The 24948-nt window shown below is 56.9% G+C and overlaps 2 protein-coding genes across 4 annotated transcripts; one reads left to right on the forward strand and one right to left on the reverse strand.

Annotated features, from left to right (window-relative positions):
* Nucleotides 1-173: 173 nt before the first annotated feature.
* On the forward strand, nt 174-5579 carry SLC39A5 (solute carrier family 39 member 5). 2 transcript variants are annotated; one of them, XM_059936178.1, is made up of 12 exons: nt 179-242; nt 941-1009; nt 1311-1665; nt 1871-2054; nt 2871-3033; nt 3190-3359; nt 3588-3728; nt 4107-4203; nt 4291-4461; nt 4669-4749; nt 4887-5077; nt 5319-5579. In XM_059936178.1, exons 3-12 carry the CDS (start codon nt 1382-1384, stop codon nt 5460-5462), a joined length of 1626 nt encoding a protein of 541 aa, XP_059792161.1. In that variant the 5' UTR covers nt 179-242; nt 941-1009; nt 1311-1381; the 3' UTR covers nt 5463-5579. The 2 variants fall into 2 exon arrangements, with proteins under 2 accessions (XP_059792162.1, XP_059792161.1); XM_059936179.1 differs by lacking the exon at nt 941-1009 and having other exon boundaries at nt 174-242.
* On the reverse strand, nt 5540-22749 carry ANKRD52 (ankyrin repeat domain 52). Of its 2 annotated transcripts, XM_059936177.1 has the most exons (29): nt 22634-22749; nt 22240-22323; nt 21699-21777; nt 21429-21499; nt 20190-20390; nt 19580-19667; nt 19316-19458; nt 18804-19016; nt 18458-18536; nt 18030-18144; nt 17821-17903; nt 17594-17711; nt 17303-17371; nt 16976-17116; nt 16816-16896; nt 15257-15368; nt 14977-15048; nt 14525-14726; nt 14180-14267; nt 13986-14103; nt 13216-13435; nt 12928-13015; nt 12737-12820; nt 12480-12625; nt 12181-12263; nt 11890-11972; nt 11603-11694; nt 11001-11155; nt 5540-5697 (listed from the first exon to the last, which is right to left on the reverse strand). In XM_059936177.1, the coding sequence occupies exons 1-29, from the start codon at nt 22658-22660 to the stop codon at nt 5587-5589; spliced, it is 3246 nt and encodes a 1081-aa protein (XP_059792160.1). In that variant the 5' UTR covers nt 22661-22749; the 3' UTR covers nt 5540-5586. The 2 variants fall into 2 exon arrangements, 1 of the variants encoding a protein (XP_059792160.1); XR_009505406.1 differs by lacking the exons at nt 5540-5697; nt 11001-11155 and having other exon boundaries at nt 11604-11694; nt 12553-12625.
* Between the last annotated feature and the right edge of the window lie 2199 nt (nt 22750-24948).

Raw genomic sequence — 24948 nt, forward strand, 5'->3', positions numbered from 1 at the left:
GGGGGAAAATGAAGAGGTCGGCAGCTGGGCATTTGGGAGAGTGGGGTGTCCCTAGGAGGTGGAGGGGAGACAGGTTACAAGCAAGGCCTGGGCAAAGGAGACCTGCCCCTTTAAGGTAGTGCCCCTCCCCTGCCCCCTCCCTGCCGTGACCCTTGTCCGCCTGCCTGCCTACCCCCCACAGCTGGAACCAAGAAGACTGTGTCCCCCTTCCTCTGGGCGTCCTTCCTGTTTCCTGCTGTCAGGTAATGCCCAGCTCGACCCCCTGGACCAATCACCCCAGTCAGACTGTGCTCCCCAACCTTAAGCCAGGTCAGACATCCGAGGAGGCCCAGATATTCCATTCCTCTTCCCACCAGAGCGTCCCCTCTCGTGGTCATAGATTCCCAGAGTTCTGGCTCTTACTCTTCTGGGATGAGGAAGTGCTAAAAACAATTTCTTCCCCATGCATCTGGGGTTGCCACTCATCTGCCTCTTTACCCTCCTCTCCAGCTTAGGGACACCTGGGTCCAACTTTCCCAGGGAATGTGGGGATGGGGGTTGGAGATGAATGAAGCCCGATGCCATATGTAAGGTAGGTGAGGTGGGAGTATAGGCAGGGAGAGGCTAAGACGGTACCACCTGGGTTGGGGTGTGTGTAAATTATTTAGAAGAAAAGCCCAGGCCCTGGTTCTCCTTGGCCATGTGGCTTTTCCACGGGCAGAGGGTGGCCCCTCCCTAGTCAGGGGCCCAGCTAAGACTGACCTTTGACCCCCACCCCAGAGACCAGTGAACCATTAACTCCTCTCTGATGTAAGCTTTCCCACACTGGCACCTCCGTGGCCCCGCCCCCAGGCAGGTGGGCTAGGAAGCGGGGGCTTGTCCATCCCAGCCCTCTATCTGACATGGCCTCCGATCTACCTGGGCAGCTGGAGGCTGAGCCTGGCTCCCCTCCACAACCCAGGAACCTCTAAGTGTCCACAGCGAGGCCTCATGGGGACCTGAGGTGACGGCTCTCACACTGCCAGTGGGGGTGAGGCCCTGGGGATTGAGGGGGGATAGAGAGGTGGGGCGAGGTTGAGGGGTGGGGTCTGGGGGATAGGGGAGGGACAGGGAGAGGTCAGCTCCGGATCAGGTGAGGGGAGGGTTCTGGTTCCGGGAAGGCGCTCTAGGAGCTGGCAAGCAAGAGGCTGCTCAGAGGAGGCAATGGGGAGGAAGGAAGGAGGCTGCCGCTGCAGCGTTCGAGGAGGGGGCGGTGTGAGGGGTGCGGGCTCCCCGGGCCCTGGGCTGGACAGCAGGGCAGGAGCCCCAGCCCCTCCTCCTTGTTCTTCCAGGGCACGGTCCTCAGGATGTTCCTGGGGGAGTAGAAGCCGGAACCAGAGCCTCTAACCCTGTCCCCCCAATAATGGGGCCCCCAGTGAGTCATCTGCTGGCTGGCCTGTGTGTGTGGGTGGCCTTGGGCTGGGTAGGGGGCTCAGCCCCCTACCTGGGCCCTGCTGAGCAGGAGCAGAGCCATTACCTGGCCCAGCTGTTTGGCCTGTATGGGGAGAATGGGACGCTGACCGCAGGGGGCCTAGCGAGGCTTCTCCACAGCCTGGGGCTAGGCCGAGTTCAGGCCCTTCGCCTGGGACACCACGGGCCTCCAGCTGGTCGGGCTACACCCCCAGCTGGAGACAATTCCACGCACAGGTACTAACCCCTCTCCCCACCCCAAAATGTCACACCCCAGCTCTTCTCAGTACTTGGATCAGTCTCCTCCGGTTGCCTAGCTCTGGCTTCCTAAAATCAGATTCCTGGAATTACAGATTTTTCAGAACCTGATTCGTTATATCCTTTCAAGGCCCCTTTCTGAGAGAACATGAGTAAGTCTGACTTTGCTATCCATCCACTCTAGGCCCCAGGACCCCGAGCTGAGTGTGGACATCTGGGCAGGGCTGCCTCTGCACCCCTCTGGGTGGGGTGACCTGGAGGAGACCGAGGCCCCAGCACCACCCCATGGGCCAGCCCCATCGGGCCTGGGCCTCTTTCACAGGCTTCTGCTGCTGGACCATTCACTGGCTGACCATCTGAATGAGGATGTGAGTCTGATGATTTGTAGCGAGGGGAAAGGAGCCATGGGATTTAGATGGCCTGAAATGTTTAAAAAGTCAGTCATTTTAAATGGTTACTTAAAAAAAAATCCAGATGTGGTCTTAGGGTATGTTATTCCAGTAGTGAAATATGTCCCCTCTGGGCTCAGAGTAGATAAACCCATACCCCAAGCTTCAAGGCTTGGTTTAGGGGCCACACTTGGCAAAGCAGAGAATTCAGAGAAGCAGCCCAAGGTAGCCTCTGGGGCTGGTTATCTGGAGATGCGGCCTGCAGGCGGTAGATGGCTGTCTTCATCCAGAAAGTCGGTGAACTTGTTCCATGTACACCAGAGGGCAGCCAAAGCCAACCTGAAACAGGCCTGGTGAGGTGAGCACCCCATCCCAGGAAGCGTTCAAGCCAAGGCTGGTTGAACAAGTGACAGGGCTGCTGAGAGGACGGTTGGATGGCATTTTAGGTTCTTTTCCCTTCTAAGATTCCGCAATGGAGGGCTCTAGTTGTCCAACCAATTCCATCACCAAATTAATAAGACATCAGGGGCTTGGGAGGGAGGGAGATGATGGCGATGTTCACTAGCACCCAGTCTGTACTGAACTGAGTATTTGCATTGGTTTGAATATTCACTAATAATTAACACACACTGATTATACCTAACCGTCCCGAGTCCCTGATGCACCTGCCAGTGTGAGCAAAGGGGACCCTGGGAGAGACCCAGGAGCCCATGCAATGGAAGGGCAGACATTAAAGATCTGAGTCACAGTTCTCAGCAATTCCCCAATGTGTGACCTCCAACTCCACTTCCCTAGTGTCTGAACGGCTCCCAGCTGCTGGTCAATTTTGGCTTGAGCCCTGCTGCTCCTCTGACCCCTCGTCAGTTTGCTCTGCTGTGTCCAGCCCTGCTTTATCAGATTGACAGCCGTGTCTGCATCCGGGCCCCAGCTCCAACCCCCCCAGGGGATCTGCTCTCTGGTCAGTGGGGGAGAGCAAGTGGTGGGGCACCTGAATCCTGTAGGGAGTGGGGCCCAAGCCAAGGAAGGGGGTTCGTTGGGGGTCCCGCCTCCCCTTGCATTTCCTTTAAGGCCTCCCTTTCAGCCGTGCCTAACTTCAGCCCCTGATCCTCCCCAGCCCTGGTTCATAGCGTCCTGGCAGTCCTGCTGCTCAGCCTGCCTGCTCCCCTCTCCTTGCTGCTGCTGCGGCTCCTGGGACCTCATCTGTTGCAGCCCCTGCTGGGCTTCCTGGGGGCCCTGGCCGTGGGCACTCTTTGTGGGGACGCGCTGCTACACCTGCTGCCACATGTACGTGAAGCCCCTTTCCTGTCCCCCTGCCCCGGGGGTGGACAGCCTCCATGGAGCCAGTGTGTTCCCAGTCATAGGACATCCTCTCTCCCACCCCAGCTTCAGCCCACAGCTGCCTTCTAGTAGAGCATATGAGTGAAGGCTCACCACCTCCCTCCGCCATCTCAGGAGGGGGATGCTGTCAGGTGCAGGGCCTTCCAGAGTCTGCCCTGACCGCCTCTCTGTCAGGCGCAAGGAGGGCAGCACGCTGGACCTGGCGGGCAGCCAGAGGAGGACCTGGGACCAGGACTGTCGGTGCTTGGCGGTCTCTTTCTGCTCTTCGTCCTGGAGAACATGCTAGGGCTTCTGCGGCGCCGAGGGCTCAAGCCAGTGAGTGACACCCTTTGTCCTCTTCCTGCCGAGACCAGAGTCCTAGCCAAGAACTGGCCACTCAAGCCAGGAGGTGAGGGGCCAAGTGCGCTCCTGGCTCTGACGTTTGCCTGACTGTGCAGGACCTGACAGCTAACAGGGAGTGGGTTGGGGCTCCTCAGCATAGACCCAGGACTTCTGGCCAAACGGCCTCTTCTCCTTAGTTCAAGTCAAAAAGAAACAGAGAGGTGCCAGCCTGGGAAGAGAGCAGAGGCCAGAGAACATCCCCAAGTGGCAGAGGTGGGACCAGGTGTTCACCTTCCCTGCTGGCAGCCTAGCTGCTCCTTAGCCCCCGGCTCTGCTGCCTCCTCCCTCAGGAGGGACACCCTCCCATTTCAGAGATGCTGCCGGCGAAAAAGAAAGGATCTCAGAACTCCAAACCTGGACCCGGAGGATGGCAGTGGGATGGCGCTTCGGCCCCTGCAGGCAGCTCCAGGTGACCGGAGGAGGACATGAAGAGCGGGCCCTGGCTCCCAGCTCTCACTCGCAGCCACCAACACTGCTCTTTTCCTCCTTCCCACAGAGCCTGGGGCTCAGGGCCAGAGGGAGCAGGACAGCCAGCCGCCAGCAGTCCCGGCCCCTCCTGGGCACCAAGGCCACAGTCATGCATGTCAGGGTGGCGGTGGCACCAATATCACGTGGATGGTCCTCCTGGGGGATGGTCTGCACAACCTCACTGATGGGCTGGCCATAGGTGTGAGGCGGGGGGGGGGGGGGGGGGGGAGGGAGGAAGGGAGGGAGGGAGGGAGGGAGAGGGTAGGCCTCCTAGTTACTGGATGGGGCGGGGAGAGGGTTACCAGGAAGTGGGGGGATGGGAGGACCACAGAGGGAATGCAGGCTCCCAGCCTCCTCTGGGGAGAGCTTTCTTCCAGACTGACCACCTCCCATCCTGCCCACCCAGGCGCTGCCTTCTCTGATGGCTTCTCCAGTGGCCTCAGCACCACCGTAGCAGTCTTCTGCCACGAGCTGCCCCATGAACTGGGTAGGAATGGCAGGAGTGGAGTGGGGTCGACTCCAGAAAGGAGAGACCTCCAAGGGGTGGAACTTGGAGGCTGGCGGGTGACATGGGTGAGGGCAGCCCTGGCGTACTCCCTCCTACCCTGTCCTCTCTCCCCACAGGTGACTTCGCGATGCTGCTCCAGGCAGGGCTGCCCTTCCGGCGGCTGCTGCTGCTGAGCCTGGTGTCTGGAGTCCTGGGACTGGGGGGTGCAGCCCTGGGGGTGGGGCTCAGTTTGGGCCCTGTCCCCCTCACTCCCTGGGTGTTTGGGGTCACTGCCGGGGTCTTCCTCTACGTGGCCCTTGTGGACATGGTGAGGTGTGGGGTAGTGCGGAGAAACCGAGGGAAGCGGGGTGGGTGTAGAGGAGAGCGAAGTATCAGTCCCTCTGCTTCCCCCTGTGGCCCTCCGGAAGGGTGGTTGGACTACGGGCCCGCCAGCATCTGAGAAACACGGGTGTGGAAGAGCTTGGGTTGGGGAGAGTTGCTGACATCTCCCTCTCCTGTTTTAGGAGCAGAGACTAGGCCAGGATCCTGATGTTGTTATTTTCTTTCAGCTACCAGCCCTGCTTCGTCCACCTGAGCCCCTCCCTACGCTCAACGTGCTACTGCAGGGGCTGGGGCTGCTGCTGGGGGGCGGCCTCATGCTCACCATAGCCCTGCTGGAGAAGCAGCTGTGGCCTCTGGTCTCTGATGGCTGATGGGGGCCAGTGGAAAGGCGTCCAGGTTGCCCTTCCTTCCCCCCAACCACAGGAATGGAGGCGGGACACAGGGCCAGTAGGAGCAATAGGATTTTAATAAACAGAACCCATCCCAAAGCCATGACTACGACAGTTGTACTTGCACCAAAACAGCATAGAAAACCAGGATGTGGCAGGAGGAGGGCTCAAAGCAGGTATGGGGAGGAGGGGCCTGGAGGGTGCAGGATGCATCCATCTGCGGGGAGAGCATTGTGCTTTAGCCCAGAGAGGAAGGGGAGGGGTGAGGCAAATGCACCAAGGTCCCCACTTTTTCCTGCTGCCCTCAGCACCCTGGGGATACAGGCATCTGGGCAGGTCTGCCCTTTATTGCTGCCCACCAGCATGAAACACACCCCGACCCCAACGCTAGCACCACAGGTGAGTCCAGGGCAGGGAGAAGGGCAGGAAGGGGAACATTGCTTAGAGAAAGATTCCACTAGAATCCAGTGAATTGTGCTCAGTTCTCTTTACTTCCTACAACCGAGTACATGGGTCACAGGGTGGAGGGAGCAACAGGACACGGGACATGCCCCTCGGTGCCCCCAACGCACCCTTGCACACAGGATGGTGGTGTCTGCAGCATCACAGGTCATGCAGGGCACGGGGAAGGGGAGGTTCACACACACGTGGACGCCCACAGCGGGTACCAGACAGAGAACACCCCTGAATATACACAGCTGTACACAGGGAACCCCCAGGTCCCCAACCCAACCCTCTCCCCTGTCTTGCCGTCCCCCAGGCAGGAGGAACTGTATTGCTTTGAGAGAGCCACCCTGGGGGCTGCTCTGCCAGGCACCCTCCCCTCCCACCCACCCCCGTTTTGGCACATCTGCAAGACACACGGCAGTGAGAGTAGGCACCCTCCCTCCCAGGCTTCTGTGGCTTGGAGTGGAGGAAGGGGGTAGGAGACTTTCATCCGCCATCTTTCCCCCAGCCCTTCCCAAACCCCTACCAAACCCACTCCAGCCAGAACCCACCCCCACCCCCCAAACACACACACACAAAGCTGAGCTATCCAGGAATACAGGGGAACAAGGAGATTGTCCGGGATGGGAGCAGAGGCAGTGGGGAGAAAGGACTGGAAGCAGAGACCCCACCCTGGCGTGGGGTAAGACTGGCACACAGCTACTTTAGTGCAATTGGAGAGGGTGCCCAGAGTGAGGGATGGAGGCAGGAGGACCAGGCTAGGCTCCCCAGGGAAAGGGCCTAGCAGGAGTGAGCGAGGGCCAAGGGTGGACCCTCTCGTCACCGCCACCCTCTGCCCTCCCAAACGCAGTGACAGTGTCCCCCTCACACCTAAGTGGGCAACAGCAGCCTCGGAGTCAGTACCTTCAAGTAATTCACGGAGCAGACCCTCCCCACCCCAGCTTCCTCCCATCTCTGGGATTTGGTCGCTTCTCTAGGGGTTGGGTCGGGAGGAGGGGGTCCCCAAGTCAGACCCTTCCCTCTCTACCTCCCTCTTCCCAGACCACTGGGCTTGGTCCTCAAAGATTCCTCACCTCGGCCCTTGCCCAATCTGGGTCAAGGCCGAGGAGGGCTGGAGCCACCACGGTTAGAGGGGAAGGGGCTGCTTTGCTCCTCATCCCTCCCTCTTAAAAGGTGGGGTTCAGACTAGGTGGGCTGGGGCCCCATACTGGAGTGCCCCAGGAGGAGGGGTTCTGGGCTAGGGTCTGTAAGGCTATTTTCCTTTGCGGTAGGAAGGGGAGGTGGGGGATGAACTCTGGGTGTGGGGAGAGGTGAGAAATGGCGGAGAGGGAAGGAGGAAGGGGCCTCCCCCCGGGGCAGTCAGCGGCGTCACTCGGACGAAGTCACACTCATGTGCACAAGGTCCCGAGCATGCCTGCTCCCAGCCCCTCCTGCCTGGCCCCCACGCCCCCTCCCAGGACGCCCTCCAAGACCCCAGAGGAGGTTTTGGGGGCACACAGCTGCAGAACCGTTCGCTCTGGCCCCACGACCCCCGGCCCAGCCCCGCCTCCTCTCCCCTTCTAGGTCCAGGGAGTCGGAAGGTGCTCGGGTGGGCAGACAGCGGTGGAAACAGTATTGAGTTTTCCTTTGGTTACATATTGAAGGCAAAGGTGAGCTGGACTTACAGTCAAAACGGATAGGGATGAGGAAGGAAGAGGGGCCACGGCTGGGGATGGAGAGGGAGGTAGGCCCTCCTCAGCCCCTCCAACCCAAGAAACACATGTCTAGGTGGGTGGCAGTCCCTCAGTCTCACCTCTCCCACCCCCACAGCACCAAACAAAAGGAGAAGCCCCCTCCCCCAGGGGCTGCTCCCTACCCCAACCTGGGCTGTACATTCAGTGGTTCTCAGCAGTCCTATGGCTCAGGGGGCCGCGGGGTGGGGAGGTGGCCCGTCAGTCTCCGCTGGACAGTGGCAGTGACCCGGGCCTGTTGGTCCGTGCTGGGACCCACAGTTTGTGCCATTTGTCTTTCTGAAGGATAGTACACAACCCTACCAAAGCCACCGGCCAACCAGAAACATCTCCCCCTAAATCAGAAACTAAAAACTGGCTCTTTTTCATCTCGCCCTCTGATTCACACATCTGTTTCCCTGTCTCCTACGTAGCCCTCGCTCTGTCTCCTTTGCTGGGACCTGGGGCTGCTCCCAGGGTCCTCACTTAAAATAGGCCTTTTCTCAAAAGTGCTTATTACTTGAAGCAAGTGCTTTAGAGCTGCAGTGGGGAGAGGGGGAGGGGGAGAGGGAGGGCAAAGGGAAGGAGATGATTCCTCCCCACCCTACCCCCTTAAGATTGGGGGGCATTCTGCCTGCTTTACTTCTCCACACCCGTTTAAGTCAAAGAGGTCTTTTTAAAAACAACAACAACAACAACAACTTAACATTAAAATAAATATGCAGTGGCCATGAGAATGGTCAAAATGCTTCAAAAAAACACTAGGGGCTGGGGAGCCCAGGGTGGGGTGTGGGATTTCCTTTGGCATAAGGAGGGGAGGCTGCTCGTCCTGCCGGCCTCCTCACAGCCACATGAGGAGGGACAGAGGGCTCCCCGCAACCTGCCCCAGCACTGCTGACGGTGTGCTGAAGGCGCAGCAGGGAACGGGCAGCCACCAGAAATCTCATCTAGCAAAACAATGGGGCTCCTGACAAACACTCAGATTCTTCCTGTCATCACCGAACATTGATAAAGGAGAACACGACTGAAACCCCAAGAGTTTTCTCTGGAGGACACGTCTCCCTGCTCCCCCTGCCCCCCGCCACCTAATTCCCAGCACCAAAATGAGAGGGAGGGGGTGGAACAGGAAGATTTTATGAGAGAGAACTGAAGTTAGGGGCAAGCTTTGCAGAACCAGCAGGACTGGAGGTGAGGGGCTGCAGCCCTTAAGAGAGGTCACATTGATTGTCGTACAGGGGAGGGCAGGGTGCGAAGGGAGGTGGGCGAGAGGGGCGTTGCAAGGCCCTTTGGCTTTGAAAACAAAAATAAAAACTAAAAGCTGCACAATCCTTCTCATCAATAATGGTCATCTGGAAGCTTTGAAATGGTTTAGGAACTGAGCGTTGGGGGAAGCAAGACACAGAGAGAGAGGGGATAAAAAAGGGACCATGACAAAAAGAATAAGGACTTGGACAAACACCCCAGGCTTCAGGAAACCAGCATGAGGTATGGTTAAGGGTATCTGTTAGGGAGGGAGGAGTCCCTGGGATGCCCCTCTCCCCTCAGCCCACCCTTGGCAAGGGTGGCAAGACGTGCAGCGGACACAACTGAAAAGGGGGTAAGATCATGAATAAAGCAAGCACGGGTGGGGGAAGGAGACCGAGGGACCCCCAAGGGGGAGGCCCTGTACTGTGTAAACGAAGCCTGTCCAGTTCTCAGGGGACAATACTGATGGCAGCCAAACTGGGCAAGGATGGGCTGGGGGGGGTGGAGGGAGCATGACCTCTATTCAAGTTCTGTGTCTTGGCCCCTGGCTGAGGTATTGAGTGTGAGGAAGGGAACACTGGGCTGAGGGAGCGGGTCCAACTGTCCAGGAGGCTTAGCTAGGAGATGGATGGACAGGGCGTCTGAAGGGACCAGGGCCAAATTCAATGCTACATTTAGAGAGAAAACTGCCCCCTCCTCACTCCAGCCCAGTTTGGCTTTTGGGGTACGACTTCTGGGAATCTTCTCAGTGCAGGCCTTAGCTCAATCCCTTCTCTCCCCGCTGCTGGGAAGGCAGGAACCAAGCCTCAGTATCTACTTGTCGCTCCGTAGATCAGAACTTCATCCTCACACCGGAGGGGAAGCCTGGGTCCCCGAGTAGCCACGGTCCCTAGTCTGCCCTGCCCCTCCCTCTTTGGCTTCAGATCAGGATTGACTGGGGGCAGTGGGTACTCTTGGACATAACAGAAGGTGGCAGCAGACAGGGGGCACAGAGGAACTGTGGGATTGGGGGGCACAGGAGGAAGAACACAGTCCCTCCCTCCACACACATGCAAACACATGCCTGAAACACAGAGGACATACTAGGGCTGTGGTTTTGAAATGGGCAGGAAATTAATTTGTTTCTTCCCCTAAAGGATAAAATGCTTACTTAAAAATTCATGACAAGCCTCAAAGTTAAGGGAGAGGAGAGCCAGAGAGGGAATGGCCACAGGCTCTGCCCTCCGGAAAGAAGTTAAAAGAAAGAAGCAAGGTTAAAGTGCGTGGTCAGGGGGCCAGGCCAGGAGGGGGAGGGAAGCAGGGCGGGGCAGGCTGTGGGGGCAGAACCAGCCCTTGATTTGCATATGAGGAGCCAGGGAGCGTGCAGGACTGGGGCCCAGGTACAGTAGTTGCTGCTTCAAGTGTTTTGCATTTGAACTTTAGGGGTGATGGGATACAGAAGTGGGGGAAAAGCTCCAGGCCCCAGTGCTAAATACCCTCCCCCCTCGTCTGCTAGCTGCCCCTGAAGGGGGAGGGGGACACCCCCAGAGTGCTCACACAGTACCAGAAATTAAGGCTTCTCACTGCTGCGGGGATGGAGGGGGGGATGGAGGGGCCGGCCAAGCAGGGAGGCAGTGATGGGTATGGAAGAAGAGGTGGGGATCTGCCTGGCAGGGACATGGGGAAGGGGACAGAGAGGAGAGTCAACGGGAAGAGTGGGGGCAGCTGGCAGCAGAAAGGGAGAACGGAGAGAGGGGATAAAAGAGAGGGGGAGCCAGGCATCGAGCGATCATTTTGGGACACTTGGCAGAAGGGGTTGCCCTGGGGGTACCAAGGGCCTGGGGTGCTCCCTGTTGGTCCCAGACCCCTGCCAGGCCAGGATAGTGTGGCAAAGGGGTGAGCAGCTGCTCCCCAGTGCTTTTTCCCCCCTCCGCCCCCCAACCCAGTCGTGTTCTCCTTTAAAGTGCCCTAAATGTATAGACTTTTTCTAAATAAATAGAATAAGATATCAAGCCACCGGCAGGGGGAGGGACACAGGAGGGGGCTACTCGGAGTAGCAGCCATCTAACCCAATGGCGCCATGCCGCTCCTGGCTGTAGGGGCAGGAGGCCCCGTGGGGCAGGGCGCCGCAGCCACCCACCGTCTTGGCTGCTGCGATGCCGCAGTTCTTGAGCAGGCTGAAGCTGAAAGGACTGACAGCGTCCTTGGGTGGGAAAGGCTTCATGGTGGAAAGGATCAAGGCCAGGCAGTCTGCCACATCTTTGTTGGGGGCGCAGGCCAATGCCGGGGTGTGACCTGCAGAGCAAAGGGGAGAACTGAGCCCCAGGGTCCTGTACCCCTGGGTCCCCATCCACCCGCCCCTGGGCCCTGAGCTCTCTCATCTGTGGAGGGGAGCCAAGGCAGTCAAGCACCCAGCATGGTCAGAACTCAAGGGCTATAAGGGCCCAGGGAGGCTGACAGGCAGACTGTCCCAGTGTGGGGTAAAGAGCAGAGCCAGCCTGGGGGACAGGAGGCTGGGAGGCTGAGGTGTGCAGGAGGTCTTCCTGAGGACCCTGCTGGCTCCACCTAGTTCCGTCAGACTCCCCTCAGAGACTCTAGCGTACCGGTGTTGGGTCCCTGCTCTGAAGAGTTCCCTTGGGAAGAAAATCCAGTTTATTAACCAGCAAGCTTAAGAAGTCACCTCCTGAAGAACGTCCCTGACCCCAAAGCCCGGAGGGGCAGGGGGCTCCAGACCCCACCCACCTTCTTCATCCACAGCCAGCACTGTGGCCCCACGACTCAGCAGGGCCTGCACCACAGAAGCTAGACCATTCCGGGCGGCAATGTGTAGGGGCCTTGGAAGAAAGGAAGAAGAAGGAGCATGGAGTCGGGGCAATGGCAAGCTGCCTTCCACCCTCAGCCAGAGTCGCAACGCTGCTGAGCGAACACTGTGAGTTCCAGAGGGCCCCTGGAACATGGGCGGCAACCTCCTCACCCACCTCTCCCGCCCCCCGCCCCCCAGCCAAGAGCCCCCTCCCCAGGGCACTCACATCTGCAGCGCACTGTTGGTAGCATTGATAAGGCCAAGGTCTTGGGTTTCTGCCAGGATCATGAGGGCACATTTCTCATGGCCCTGAGGGAGAGGGACAGAGAGTGAAGACTTGTGAAGTGGAAGCATGACAATAGGAGCTGAGGGGGTAGCAGGAGGACAGAAAGCTATCCCACCAGTCAGACAGTCTGGACAATCCTGACTTCCACCGGGCCCTCTCTCCAATCACCAGGCCCAGCCCCTTCGTCAGGCCCTGCCCCTTACACAGCCCCACCCGCACTGCCGGTGGTACCTTGCTACAGGCCAAGTGGAGGGCAGTGTTCTTGTTCTCATCCAGCACAGTAAGGTCTGCCTTCCCTCGATACAGCAGAAATTCTACAAGAGAAAGGAGGCAGAGGGGGCTGACGCTCCCTTCCAGAGCCGTGCCGGCCTGGCTCTGCACCCTCCTATCTGCATATCCTTTGCATCCCATCTGCAGAGGGTGAAACATCCAAAGACATGCCTCCTGCCTCCTAAACCCCACAGGCAGGGCTGACCCATCTTGCGAAAACCCAGGGGAGCACCTCCCTTCCACACGCGGCCCCTACACACCCACAGCAGCGGTCTGCCCATTCTCAGCCGCCGTCATGAGCGCAGTGCGGCCAGTGTGGTCAGTGGCGTTCACCTCGGCTTGATGCTGCAGCAGCATCCGGAGCCCAGAGACGTTGTCCGCGAAGGCAGCGGCGTGAAGAGGGGTCCTGTGGGGAGGGGGTCAGGGCAGAGTGAAACAGGGAAGGCCCTTTCTCTCCTGAGCAGCAAGAGGGAGCCAGAGGCAACGGAGGCTTCTCCCCAAGCCTCCCGCCACTCACCGTCCTTTGGCATCTCGGCTGTTCACAATCTTGGCACCCAGAGCTCCCAGCAGCATCTCTGTGGTGCTGTCCTGGTTATTAATTCTGGGGGAAGAGGAAGGGTCAGCAAGAGGGGCAGGGGAAATAGACCGCCTGTCCTAAGCCCAGGTCACAGACCCCTGAGTGGGGCTGAGGTGTAGGAAGGGACTTACACTGCACAGTGCAAAGGAGTGAAGGGATTTCCTTCCAGGTATGAAAACGGGCTGTGTTCAAGTAACAACTCCAGACAATCTTCATGTCCTAGGTATGAGGAAGGAAGAGTGGTGATGGAGAGAAATGACAACAAAGTCCCCTCCATCTGTCCTGTCCCATCTCTCAACACTCCATTCTACTTCCAGATCCAGAGCAACCCAGGTCCCTCCCTCAACCCACTAGTCCTCGTCTGCCCTCCCCTACACCCCACACACATAGCTGTGCCTACAAAGGCCCCAGAGCCACACCAGTGTAGGAGGCCCAGTGCATGGGCGAGTATCCGCTGTAATCCACCCCGGTATCCAGGGGGTCTGTGGAAAGGGCAGCCTGCAGCAGGGTCCGCAGTACTGCAGTGTGGCCACAGGCTGAGGCCAGATGAATGGGCGTGCGGCCCTTGAAGTCTCGGCACAGCACAAACGCATCGTGGTCCAGGAGGGCAGCCAGGCAGTCCTCACAGCCAGTCACTGCCTGTGGGTGACATGAGGATGTGGCTGAAACTCCCTTTCCAATGGCCAGTCACTGGGGCTGGCCCAGGAGTAAGACCCAATTCCAGGGCTCCAATCCTCGTCTTTACAACGATGATTCTAAGTGTTAGGGATGAGCATCTCCTTCCCTGACTCTGTGCCAACTGACAATCAGGATGGTGAGAGTTAATCCTGGCCTTCTGTAGTGGGAGACTGAGTCAAAGAATCCCGTGGGATGAGAAGGAGGCAGCTTTAGGACAGGTGATGGTGGAGAAGGACCAGGTCGTGGCATCATTATTCAACAGGACAGGGCCAGCTGGGTACCCTGGGGCAGAGTCTGGGTGGTGAGCAGGTGGCTGTATGTGATTACAGAGCAAGGTAATCAGGGAGATCAGCTGCGGATGTCAGATACTCATCCTGGAGCAAATACAGTAAGGCCCACTAAGACCCTGGGCACAAGATCCTGGCCCACGTGCTAGACAACCTGATGTCCTACTGTTGTGCTCCCACGTCCAGGCCCTTCTGTGAGCGACCCCACCCAGGAGCTCACTCACCCCACGGTGGAGGGCAGTGCGGCCCCGGAGGTCAGCAGCATCAGCTGTGGATCCTTTCTCTAGCAGCAGATGTACACAGTCCACGTGGCCATTCATGATGGCCAGCATCAGTGGGGTTCTACAGAGGGGGCAAGAAAAGGGTGAGGGCCTGGCAGGGACGGGAACCCTGCACCCCACCCCTGGCCGACACTCACTGTCCATAGGCATCCATGACATCCGTGATGTCAGCTCTTTCCCCACTGTCGATCAGCAAGTGCAGGGAATCAGTGTGGCCAGAGGCAGCTAGGAGAAAAGGGGGCCTGTGTCAGGGCATGGTCGGGGCAAGAAGGCCAGGTGAAGGGTGGAGGTTATGGGAAGACCTGGGGCAGGGAGAAATCCTGGGGGATAGGAGGCTACGAATGACGACTTGCGGTTTCCATCTTCCTCGCCCTACTCCATCCCAACCCCAGTCCCCTCAGGGTTCAGGAGGGATCTGGGGATCAGTCTTGGAGGAGGCCTGGTGTGGCAAGGGGAGGGAGCAGCTCAAAGGGCGCACTCACCAGCAGCGTGCAGGGGTGTCCACTTGCGCTTGCGCTCCTTGATGAGGGCAGAGGCGCCATGGGCCGTTAGCACCTCCACACACTCAGTGGAGCCTCGCTCAGTGGCCAGGAAGAGCGCGGTCCGGCCCTTGTGGTCCCTTACATCCAGATTCACCAGCGTCTCGGCCAGTGTCTTCAGGGCTTCACAGTGACCGTTGTAGGCCTGGAGGGGTGCAGGCAACCAATGGATACAGCTCGGGACACTGTCCCCACTCTGTTCTTGGGGCCCACAGGGAGACTCCAGGCAACAGGCCTCCCCGTGAGCTCCTCGGGCCCCTCTCCAGACCACTGCCTGCTTGCGACACCCCCACAAGAAGGCAGAAGCAAGGACGGATTCACACGTGCTTATACCTGTGTGCCAGCCTGGGGCAGGTAGGGACAAGGAAGGCAAGAGGAAAAGACCTGGGACTCACAGCTAAGTGCAAAGGGCTGACTGGAATGGTGCTCTCTACATCCTCCAGGCAGTTAAAGGACATTTCTAAGAGCTGCAATGGACAGAATAGTAGGTGCTGAGGTTCTGGTATTCCCAAGATATTACCCCTTGACCCCACCCACAGCAATCCCCAAAGCCCCTGGATCTAGAGACCACATTTGATTCAACCACCCCTTGGTTTGAGAATCCACAGATACAAAAGTAGACTGTGTGCTGTGCCCTGCCCTGCTCCTCTCCCCCAGGCCAGGTCCCACACGTACCAGTTCGAGGTTCTGTCTATTGCCATAGGCGGCTGCATAGTGCACGGCTGTGTAGCCCTGCCTGTCCCGCAGGGAGGGGTCTGCACCGTTATCCAGTAAGAATTCCAAACAGCTGGGGGACAGGAGTAGACTGTGAGGAGGGGACAGGCCCAGCCAGGGAGGGCACAGTTTGGGAGGAGCAGAGGAGAGGGCAAGGGAGCCCCTCCAGGCCTAGCTGGCCAACACCCATACCCCACTCTTGGTAGGCTAACTCCTGCCCATTCAAGCCCAGACCCAGAGCTACCACCTCCAGGTCTGCCCTGAACCACTCTTGCTTCAACGCCCTCCTCTGTCCTTTGAATGCTCTCCTAAAGAACCTGGAGCACAGTTATCAGTTACCAACCTGTGATCGACACACTCTCCCCCCACCTCCAGGCATACTGACCCCTGCCTTCTCCTCCTCCCAGCCCATCGGAAAAGGCCTACTCATCTCATACTTGCTCCCAGAATCCTCTTCTCTGGGAGGCCTTCCCCAAACTTCCCAGTTAGGTGCCTCCTCCCCTCTATTTCCCTGGCACCACTCTTACAGCTCAGTAGTAGTTGTACTAGTAGAAATATTAATACAGCATTTAACACAATGTGTCAAACACTGTTCTAAGCACTTCACGTGTATTAAATCACTTAATCTTCATACTGATCCTTTGAGGTAGCTACTATTCTTATCCCTACTATGGTTGAGGAAACTGAGGCACAGAGAGGTTAAGTTACTTGCCAAAGGTCACATAGTTGAGCCTCTTGGATTTTAAATATCTTTTTTTTTTAAAAAAATAAACCCTTGGGGGCTTCCCTGGTGGCGCAGTGGTTGAGAATCTGCCTGCTAATGCAGGGGACACGGGTTCGAGCCCTGGTCTGGGAAGATCCCACATGCCGAGGAGCAGCTGGGCCCATGAGCCTCAATTACTGAGCCTGCGCATCTGGAGCCTGTGCTCCGCAACAAGAGAGGCCGCGACAGTGAGAGGCCCGCGCACCGCGATGAAGAGTGGCCCCCACTTGCCACGACTAGAGAAAGCCCTCGCACAGAAACGAAGACCCAACACAGCCATAAATAAATAAATAAATTTAAAAAAATAAAAATAAAAATAAACACTTTATAACAGTCTTAAACTTACAGAAAAATTGTGAGGATAATACAGAGTTTCCATATATTCCTCACCCAGTTTCCCCTATTATTAACATCTTACACTAGAACGTATAGAATACAGAAACTTGGGGTAATTCATCTTTTATCCTTACCACCCAGCACAGTACTTGGTACCTATTAAGTAAATACTCAATTAATGCTTGTGGAATAAACAAATGAATTTGTGTTTAGCTTTTCTGACCTCCTCAAGAAGACCATCCATTCCTTGAAGGAAGGAACTATGTCTCCTACTTCTGTCTGTACCCACAGTGCTTGGTCCAGGACCAAACTCAGGGTGCAAAGCAGCAGCAGGGTGGCTGTATTAATATTTCTACTAGTAACAGGACCAGAGTCGACACTGCTGGGAAAGCGCACCCCAGGGGTCTCCTCGGCTACTCACAAGAAGGCCTCCTTCCTGCGGGACTCCTTCAGTGGCTCGTCCTCTTCAGCATCGTGGCTGGAAGATGAGTGGGGCTCCGCCCTGGGGGAGGAGAGTGAAGAAGTCTGGGGGGCGCTCAGGGAGGAGAGTGGGGCTGAGAAGAGCAAAGTGGGCGCCTCACCTCCTGTAGGTGTCGGAGGCGGCAGCATAATGGAGGGGAGAGCAGCCTTTACAGTCGGCCTCGTTGACGCCTGCCCCAGCGGTCACCAGTGTGACGGCGCACTGGTAGCTGCCATTGGCGGCTGCATAGTGCAGTGGGGTCCTGGGGAGAAGCGAAGGAGGGTGGGTAAAAGAATCAGGGGCAGATCAAAATGCAACCAGATGTGCAGCCAAAAGCTGCTTTGTAATATTCTCCTCACTTAGTCTCCAACTCCCCACCCCGCCCTCCATCACTTGTCTCTCTGATCGGATGTTCCTTATGTATATATACTCCTGCACATTAACACACCTTCCAAATTTGTCTCTCCTCCTCAAGTCAGCTCCACTGCTCAACAGCAAATTAAGACATTCAACATTCCTAAAAGGAAGGAGGATGCACGTTAAGGAGAGAAAGAGGGCTCAAGGAGAAGCCACAGGATTCTCCCCAGGGAGGGGCTGAAGGAGGATGGAACTGGACAGCCCTTTCTGCTGCCACTGCTCTCACTGTGAGGTGGGGGAGCTCTGGGCAGGAAAGAAGAAGGGGCCCAGACCCCTGCCCAGCCTCCTTCTCAAGGCCTGAGACAGAGGGAAGAAAACTCACCCTCCAGAAGCAGCAGCATGAAGACAGGTACGGCCAAGGTTGTCAGGTGTATTGATGTCAAACCCAGCTGAAAGCACGTGCTCATTGCTGAGTGAGGATACAATGCTGTACAGCTGACCTGAAGGGGCAGAACAGCCACAGATCCCATCTGAGGGCTCTGAGCAGAGCCGGGAAAGGCCTCTGCTCTCCTGCCCACCTGCCCAACCCCCGAACCAGTCAGCTCATACCTGAGGAAAGAAGCTTACGACAACAGTCAGAGAATCCAAAGAGAACAGCTAAGTGCAAGGGGAACATGTCGTGGATGCCACGCCTGGGGAGAAGGGGAGGGACTCAGTCCTCGGGTCAAGGAGGGACCAGATGCAGACCTCTTTTCTGTGGCCTACCACCAGCCTAGATCTGAGGCAGCCTGGAAGTGGGGTCAGGGGTCCGGACTCACCGGGCGGTATCCGCGCCGTTGGTCATGAGGGTGCTGATGAGCAGCTCGTGTCCGTAGCGAGCGGCCACGTGCAGTGGCGTGTTCCCAAATTTGTCGGCACAATCAATCTCGCTGCCTGAAAGGGGGGACGCACATCCACACACTCAGACCTTTGGCTTCAGACCACTCACACTAGTTAGCTACCGTCTGAGTGCTCGTTACGTGCCAGGGGCCAGGCTAAGCCTTCTACACACGTTATCTCGTTTGCCAGCCTGAGGGGGCCGGGCAGGCAGAGCAGGGCCATTTCCACAGGTGCCCCTTGCGCAGAGCTTCAGGTGCCCATCCTGACTGGAAGATGGGGTCGGGGGTGGAATGAGGAAGAAAAGGTGTTTCTAGGGATGAGTTCTCTGAGGGGGAAGAAGAGATCACAATGTCTTCCAGGTCCATACCATTCTGGATGAGGATCTGGGAGCGGGTGAAACGGCCATGGATGGCAGCCATGTGCAGAGGACTTTTCCCTTCTTTGCTCTGTGGAAACATGGCATTTTTTTTTCTTCCCTAGTGCAAAGCATGGAGAGTGCCCTGTTCCCCCTTCCAAAGGACACGTCTCTGAGGACGGGGTGATCATATGGACATCTTCTCAGCCCACATTCTCCTGGGCTCCTGGGAAGGACTGATCAACCCAGGACGCAAGCGGACCATTCCCCGTAGAGTTATCCAGAGCAAAAGATATGGTCAGCACCCCCAGAGCCAGGCCCCTCTCCCCACTGGTCTCAGACTCATCCCTTCAGGCACCTGGTAGTTGACATCAGCCCCGTTATTGACCAACAGCTCCAAGCATAGCGCGCCATTGGTGGAGACCGCAGCCACATGCAGTGGTGTGAAGCCCTTGTCATTTGGCTGGTTGACATTGGCTCCTGCGTTCACCAGCTCGATAGCCACAGCATCCTGGCCCAGGTAGCAGGCGATGTGCAAAGCTGTGTTTCCAAAAGCGTTGGGCTCATCAATCTGGGTTTCCAGGGGTGAGGGTAAGCGGATAAGAGAGATACCAGTTTAAACAAAGTGGAAGCCAGCACAGATAGCCTAGAGAATCCCAGAAATCCAACGACTGCCTCAGACCCCTCAGGTTCCGGACCCAAAGACTGGGGGCACTACTGCTTACGGTAAGCATTGTTCAGATCCTCTCACCACATCTTCCCGACCTCCCCAAACCACACCAGCAATCCCAGTGCCTTCCTATCTCCCTAACAGACTCCGACCTCCAGCTCCCTGCCCTTTCCCCCAGCCCCCGTGCTCAGCACCCTGACCTCAGCCCCCATCCGTAGCAGGTACTTCACCACTTCAATCTGGCCACTGGCAGCAGCTGTATGGAGCAGCCCATAGCCCTTGCGGTCCTTGCAGCCAAGGTCTGCTCCCCGTGCCACCAGCAGTTTCAGGACCTCCAAATGCCCTGGGAAAAGAGAGCACGCTCTCAAGGAGGTGGAGGGTGAACTCTAGGGCCCTGAGCACCCCTCTCTCCGTCCCTGCCCTAGGAGTCCCAAATCCTGCTCTCCCCGTGATTCTCTTCTCACCGAGAAAAGCCGCCCAGTGCAGAGGCTGCCGCTCCTTTTTGTCACAGACATTCAGGCTGGCTCCCTTACTGAGAAGCAGGTTCACCGTCTGTTTCAGGACATGAAAGACACCTGTTTAGAGCCAGGTTCATGCCTTCAACATACCTAAGAGCAGAGCCCTTAGCACCTGAAAAGGCTGAGGCAGCCTAATGTCTCTGTTCTTGGGCAGAACAGTCTGGAGAACTAGAGGGAACAGAGAAAGCGGGCACTAAGGAGATCCCAGATAGATCTGGAAGTTTGAGGTAAACTTAAGGGAGTCTCTTCACGTAATGTGGTGGTTTTTAAACTCTTTTGAAGTCTTCTAAATGTGCTGAAAGACAGGGACTCTCACTTCAGAAAAAACCATGTATGCAAACATTTTCCATGCAGCTTCAGAGGCTTTATCACCCTCCTGAGGTCCAAGTCAAGAATTTCCATCTAACCCAACCATTCATGTGGTGCTTGAGCCCAAATGTTTATATAATCATCCGGGCTGCTGCTCCCCAGGCCTAATGGCCTGGAAGCAGGGGAAGGTGAGCAGGAAGGGAAGGAAAAAGGCACGAGGCTGGGCGTGGACTAGAGCGGTCCTCACCTCCAGATGCCCACTATGCACTGCGTGGTGCAGGGCACTGCGCCCGCTCCTGTCAGCCACGTTGAGGCTGCTCAGTAATGGTGCCAGAGCCTCAGCACACCTGGTGGCCCGGTTGGCGGCAGCCACATGCAATGGTGTCTGCCACAACTTGTCCCGGGCATTCACATCTGCTGAATGTGCCAGCAGCAGTCCCAGCACCTTCTGTTGAGGGTCAGGGGATACGAGAAGATAGAGGGGGAGCAGGAGGTAAACCAACAGGAAATGGGGGGGGCGAATAGGTCAGCACAGCACATGTGACCCCATCTCCCCACTCCCCCAGCACAGAGTCTCTCCTTATTTTTTCCAACATACCTAGCCTTTCAATACCTACTTTCCATCTTCTGGAACTTCTTAGAGCTTAAAATCTTCCCTCCCTTGCTGAGGAAAACGTGGATCTCTTCCTCAAGCCACCTGGTATCGTTCATAACCCAAACCCTGAAAATCTTCACCCATATATACAGCCACTACCAAGCTAATCCACACATGTAGAGGATCCCAATCCACCACCACTTTTAGGAAAGATAAATGCTCCCACTACATTAATCCCCAGATACCCCCCTTCAGCCCTTCCATGTGCATCAGAATCATTTCCATTACCTAGGTAAGCAAACAGATACTGGCTCCTCTCCAAAACCCAGGCTAAAATGCCCCTCCTATTCACCACCCACCCCATTCCCATTGGCCTCAGTCCCTCCCTCTGGTGGCTGGAGCCAGGGAAGTGACTGCCAAGCCAAGAAGAAGGTCATCTTTTCCCGCTCTTCAGGGTTGAGGGACCCAACTGATGAGGCATGTTTGATCCTCATGGTGTCAACTTTCATGCTGCTTGAGGGGCAGGGATGCAACAAATCACTACCCCCATCCCTCCATCACAAGGAAAGAAATCTCAGTGCCCAGAGGGGGATCAGACTCCATGGTGGCCCCCCAGGGAGGGATGAGTCACTAAGGCCTGGCAGCAGGGCCCCCTGCAGTCTGCCAGCCCAGTGTTAAGCTCTCCCCTGACGTCACATCAGCTAGCAACACTCAGCTCCCCCTTACCAGCCAGTTCTAGGGGTAGGAGGAAGGGGCCAAGGTCTGGTCTCCTCCGGATGTGGGGACAGACCAACTTGTAGGGCAGAGGACTAAGGCTCTCCAACCCTTATCTTCCAACCTTTAACCAACTCATCCTCTTTGGAAGGGAGAAAAGAGGTGGGAGGCCAGTACCTCATTTCGGGAGGCAGCAGCACGATGAAGAGGGGTCAGCCACAGTGTGTCCTTAGCATTGACGTTAGCACCTGTGGGGATATAATATGCTCTTTTGGTGGGAGGTGGAGAGCAGGTGGGGAAGAAAGCCAGTAATCAGGCCAGGGAATCCGGATGGAGACGGTAGCTTGCCTGGACCAAGCACCAGAGGACAATCCTTGGATACGACAAAAAGGCTCCTCCCTCAGGTCCCCTCCCTAGCTGCCACACCTTCCAGCTCCCCACTTTCACCTGACATCAGTAGCAACTGGAGGATGGGGACATCGCCTACGTAGGCAGCAGCATGCAGTGGGGTTCGCCTCTCTTGGTCCTAGGGAGGCAGAGAAGAGGAGCAGCTGTAGGGGTGAACGATCCAGGACCCAAGCCCAAGTCTTCGTGCTCCAGGCCTTTCCCCACAACCTCTTCCCACAGGTTCTGCAGCCTCCTAAACCCCAGTCCTAGGTCAAAGCAAGCACCGAGGGAGGGTGGAGTCAGGGGGTCGGCGCCACGGGCCCGCGAAGCAGTCTCCTTCTGCCAGGAGGGGTGGAGGCGCTGCAGACACGGATGGTTCAGAAGAGAACACCGTTTCTGGGCATCCTCAGCCCTACTGGTCTCTGCTCTAAGCCTGACCTGCTCTCCATCCCCAAATGTAGAGCAGTCGCCCATCCCAGGGTGGAAAGAGCTGCGGCCTCACCCGAGCCGAGGAAACACGGAGCCGCCCCATTGGTGGGGAGGGGTCCTGAACACCAGGGCCCAGATTACCGGCTCGCCATCCTCCCTGATCTCAACTCACCAGCACATTGATGTTCTCCTTCTGCGAGAGGAGGGAACGCACTTCCTCCACATCTCGGCTAAAGATGGCCTGGACCAGGGGCGGCTGCAGGGAGAACCGGTTTTCAGGGAGCGGGCCGGAACGGAACCGGGTAGTGGGGTGGGGGACACCGGGTTTGGGGAGGGGGGGCGACGCTGGAGGGGCTCCGCTCTGGGGTCCTGGCCGCAGGGGGCTTCCGCGGTGTCTCCGCCGGTCACCAGGCCCCCAAGGACACCGGCTTGGTTGAGGGGAGCGCGGCGTGGGGCGGGGCGGGAGCCCCGGGCTCGGGCCCAGCCTAGGCCGCACATCCCCGGGCTCGCGTGGCGGCGGCGTCGGGCCCTGGAAGGAGGAAGCGAGCAAGGGCAGGAGGGCTGACCTGGTCCGTGATGCTGAGGATCCCCATGGCCCGGCCCGGGCTCCGTCCGCATCGAGCTCCCGGCGGCGGCGGCGGCGGCTCCACCGGGGACACGGGGCGGCCCAGGCGGCGGCTGCGGCGGCGGCTGCGGGGAGAGCGCAACCCCGCCTACCAGGGGGCGGGAGCGGGAGCCCGCAGCGCTCCCTGGCGGCCGTTCTGGGCCCGGCCGCAGGGCGCTTGCCGCGCAGGCTTTCCCAGGCCGCAACGCCCTCCGCCCCGCCCTGGCGGTCCCAGCGGCTCGGGTGCCCCCAACCGCGGCCGCTGGTTCCCCGGCTCCCCAGGCCAGCGGCGCCGTGCTCTCCGCTCCAATCTGGCGACCGGGGGATTCTCCACAAAACCCTAGCGGCAACTCAGGCCTTGGCCCTGCTGCGGTGCCATCCAACTTGAGGACCAAATGGCTGGCCAGATCTCACCCAGCCCAAAATGCCTCCTCCGAGCTACCTCCTCCCGTCCACGATTACACACCTCAGAATCCCCCACAGACTTGGGGAAGCAGAGCGTGGAGATCTGGGGGTTATATATGGCAATAGCCCCAGGGGAGGGAAGGCGCGTATCTCCACTGGCGGTGACAAGAGTTGGGTAGAAAGGAAAGAGTAAAAGTGCCCAAGCTGCGGAGAAAAAAAACAAAACAAAAAAACAAGGACTCTTAGCTGCAGAAAAACCCCACAGAGAGGACAGGCTAGCTGGCAGTTGAAGGAGGACTCCAAGGCCAACAGAAGCGGGCTTTTCGATTCCCTAATTACTCCATTGCCAGGTTAAGGTGGTAGGGTGGCTACACTTTAAAAGCTCAATCGGTTTCTGCCCTGAAAATGGTCGGGGTGCTTCCCCTCCTCCATTGGAGAAGCCAGAGAGCGGCCAGTCAGGCAAGATCTGGATGGAGGTCATCCCATCCCAAAAAGGGAAAAAGAGAGAAGAAAAGTGGATATTGAAAACTTGGTACAATTCATAAAAGGTGATTCAGGGTCCTGTTCAGAGCTCAGCAACTCAATATATGTGTTCTAAGAAAGGAACACATTTAGGAAAAAGCATGGCAGGATGGCCCCCTGTCAAGGCAGAAGTATAAAAGCCCCCTCCTTTGCTCTCAACAATCTATGCCCCTCATTACCTTCAGGATCTTGATCCCTGGAAAGATACACAAGACAAGTGTCAGTGGTTTTTCTTGGAGAGAGAAACTGGGGAACAGGGAATAAGGAATGAGAGGAAAATTTACCTATCACTATATACCTGTAAATTTTTTGAATTTTTACCATTTTGAAAATAAAATTCACAGTTTTACTGAAAACTTACCTCTTCCAGGAAGTCTTCCCTGGTTAACAGGTTCTTTCCCTTTTGTTAGGTCTCCTTATCATTTCCATACTTAGTTTACACTATCACAATCAGGTTGCTGTTTTTGGGGTTTTTTTTTTTAAATTAATTAATTAATTAATTTATTTATTTATTTTTGGCTGTGTTGGGTCTCCGTTTCTGTGCGAGGGCTTTCTCTAGTTGCGGCGAGCGGGGGCCACTCTTCATCGCGGTGCGCGGGCCTCTCACTGTCGCAGCCTCTCTTGTTGGGGAGCACAGGCTCCAGACGCGCAGGCTCAGTAGTTGTGGCTCACGGGCCTAGTTGCTCCGCGGCATGTGGGATCTTCCCAGACCAGGGCTCGTACCCGTGTCCCCTGCATTGGCAGGCAGATTCTCAACCACTGCACCACCAGGGAAGCCCTTGGGTTTTGTTTTTTAACTTTTTTTAATTGAGATATAGTTGATGTACAGATCAACATGTTACAGATGTACAACATAGTGATTCACATTTTTAAAGGTTATACTTCATTTATAGTTATTATAGTTATAATAAAATACTGGCTATATTCTCTGTGTTGTAGTCACAATCAGGTTTAAATTGCACATCTTTGTTGTTCATTTCACCTTACATCTTTGACATACAGGAGTCCAATGTTCCAGAAGGGATTTTAAACTCCTTGTTAGGCAGAGTCCTCCAACACAGGACTGTATATTGGGTTTTTGATTTTTGGGTTTTTTAAATAAATTTATTTATTTTTGGCTGCGTTGGGTCTTCATTGCTGAGCGCCGGCTTTTCTCTAGTTGTGGAGAGCGGGGGCTACTCTTCGTTGAGGTGCGCGGGCTTTTCCATCTCAGTGGCTTCTCTTGTTGCGGAGCACAGGCTCTAGGCACGCAGACTTCAGCAGTTGTGGCTCGCGGGCTCTAGAGTGCAGGCTCAGTAGTTGTGGCCCACGGGCTTAGTTGCTCTGCAGCATGTGGGATCTTCCAGTACC

The sequence above is a fragment of the Balaenoptera ricei genome, chromosome 10, assembly GCF_028023285.1.
Source record: "Balaenoptera ricei isolate mBalRic1 chromosome 10, mBalRic1.hap2, whole genome shotgun sequence".
Lineage (NCBI taxonomy): Eukaryota > Metazoa > Chordata > Mammalia > Artiodactyla > Balaenopteridae > Balaenoptera > Balaenoptera ricei.

What these genes read in the sequence shown, in the direction of transcription:
- ANKRD52 (XM_059936177.1), bottom strand. Translation starts at nt 22,660, where the DNA reads ATGGGGATCCTCAGCATCACGGACCAG. An exon ending in CCAGATCCTCATCCAGAATG is followed by an intron (nt 18,145 to 18,457) that starts GTATGGACCTGG and finishes CCCCCCTTTCAG; the next exon opens with GCAGCGAGATTGATTGTGCC. An exon ending in TCAGCCCTTTGCACTTAGCT is followed by an intron (nt 14,727 to 14,976) that starts GTGAGTCCCAGG and finishes GCACCCCTCCAG; the next exon opens with GCCTACAACGGTCACTGTGA.
- SLC39A5 (XM_059936179.1), top strand. Translation starts at nt 1,382, where the DNA reads ATGGGGCCCCCAGTGAGTCATCTGCTGGCTGGCCTGTGTGTGTGGGTG. An exon ending in CTGACCATCTGAATGAGGAT is followed by an intron (nt 2,055 to 2,870) that starts GTGAGTCTGATG and finishes CCACTTCCCTAG; the next exon opens with TGTCTGAACGGCTCCCAGCT. An exon ending in CGAGCTGCCCCATGAACTGG is followed by an intron (nt 4,750 to 4,886) that starts GTAGGAATGGCA and finishes CTCTCCCCACAG; the next exon opens with GTGACTTCGCGATGCTGCTC.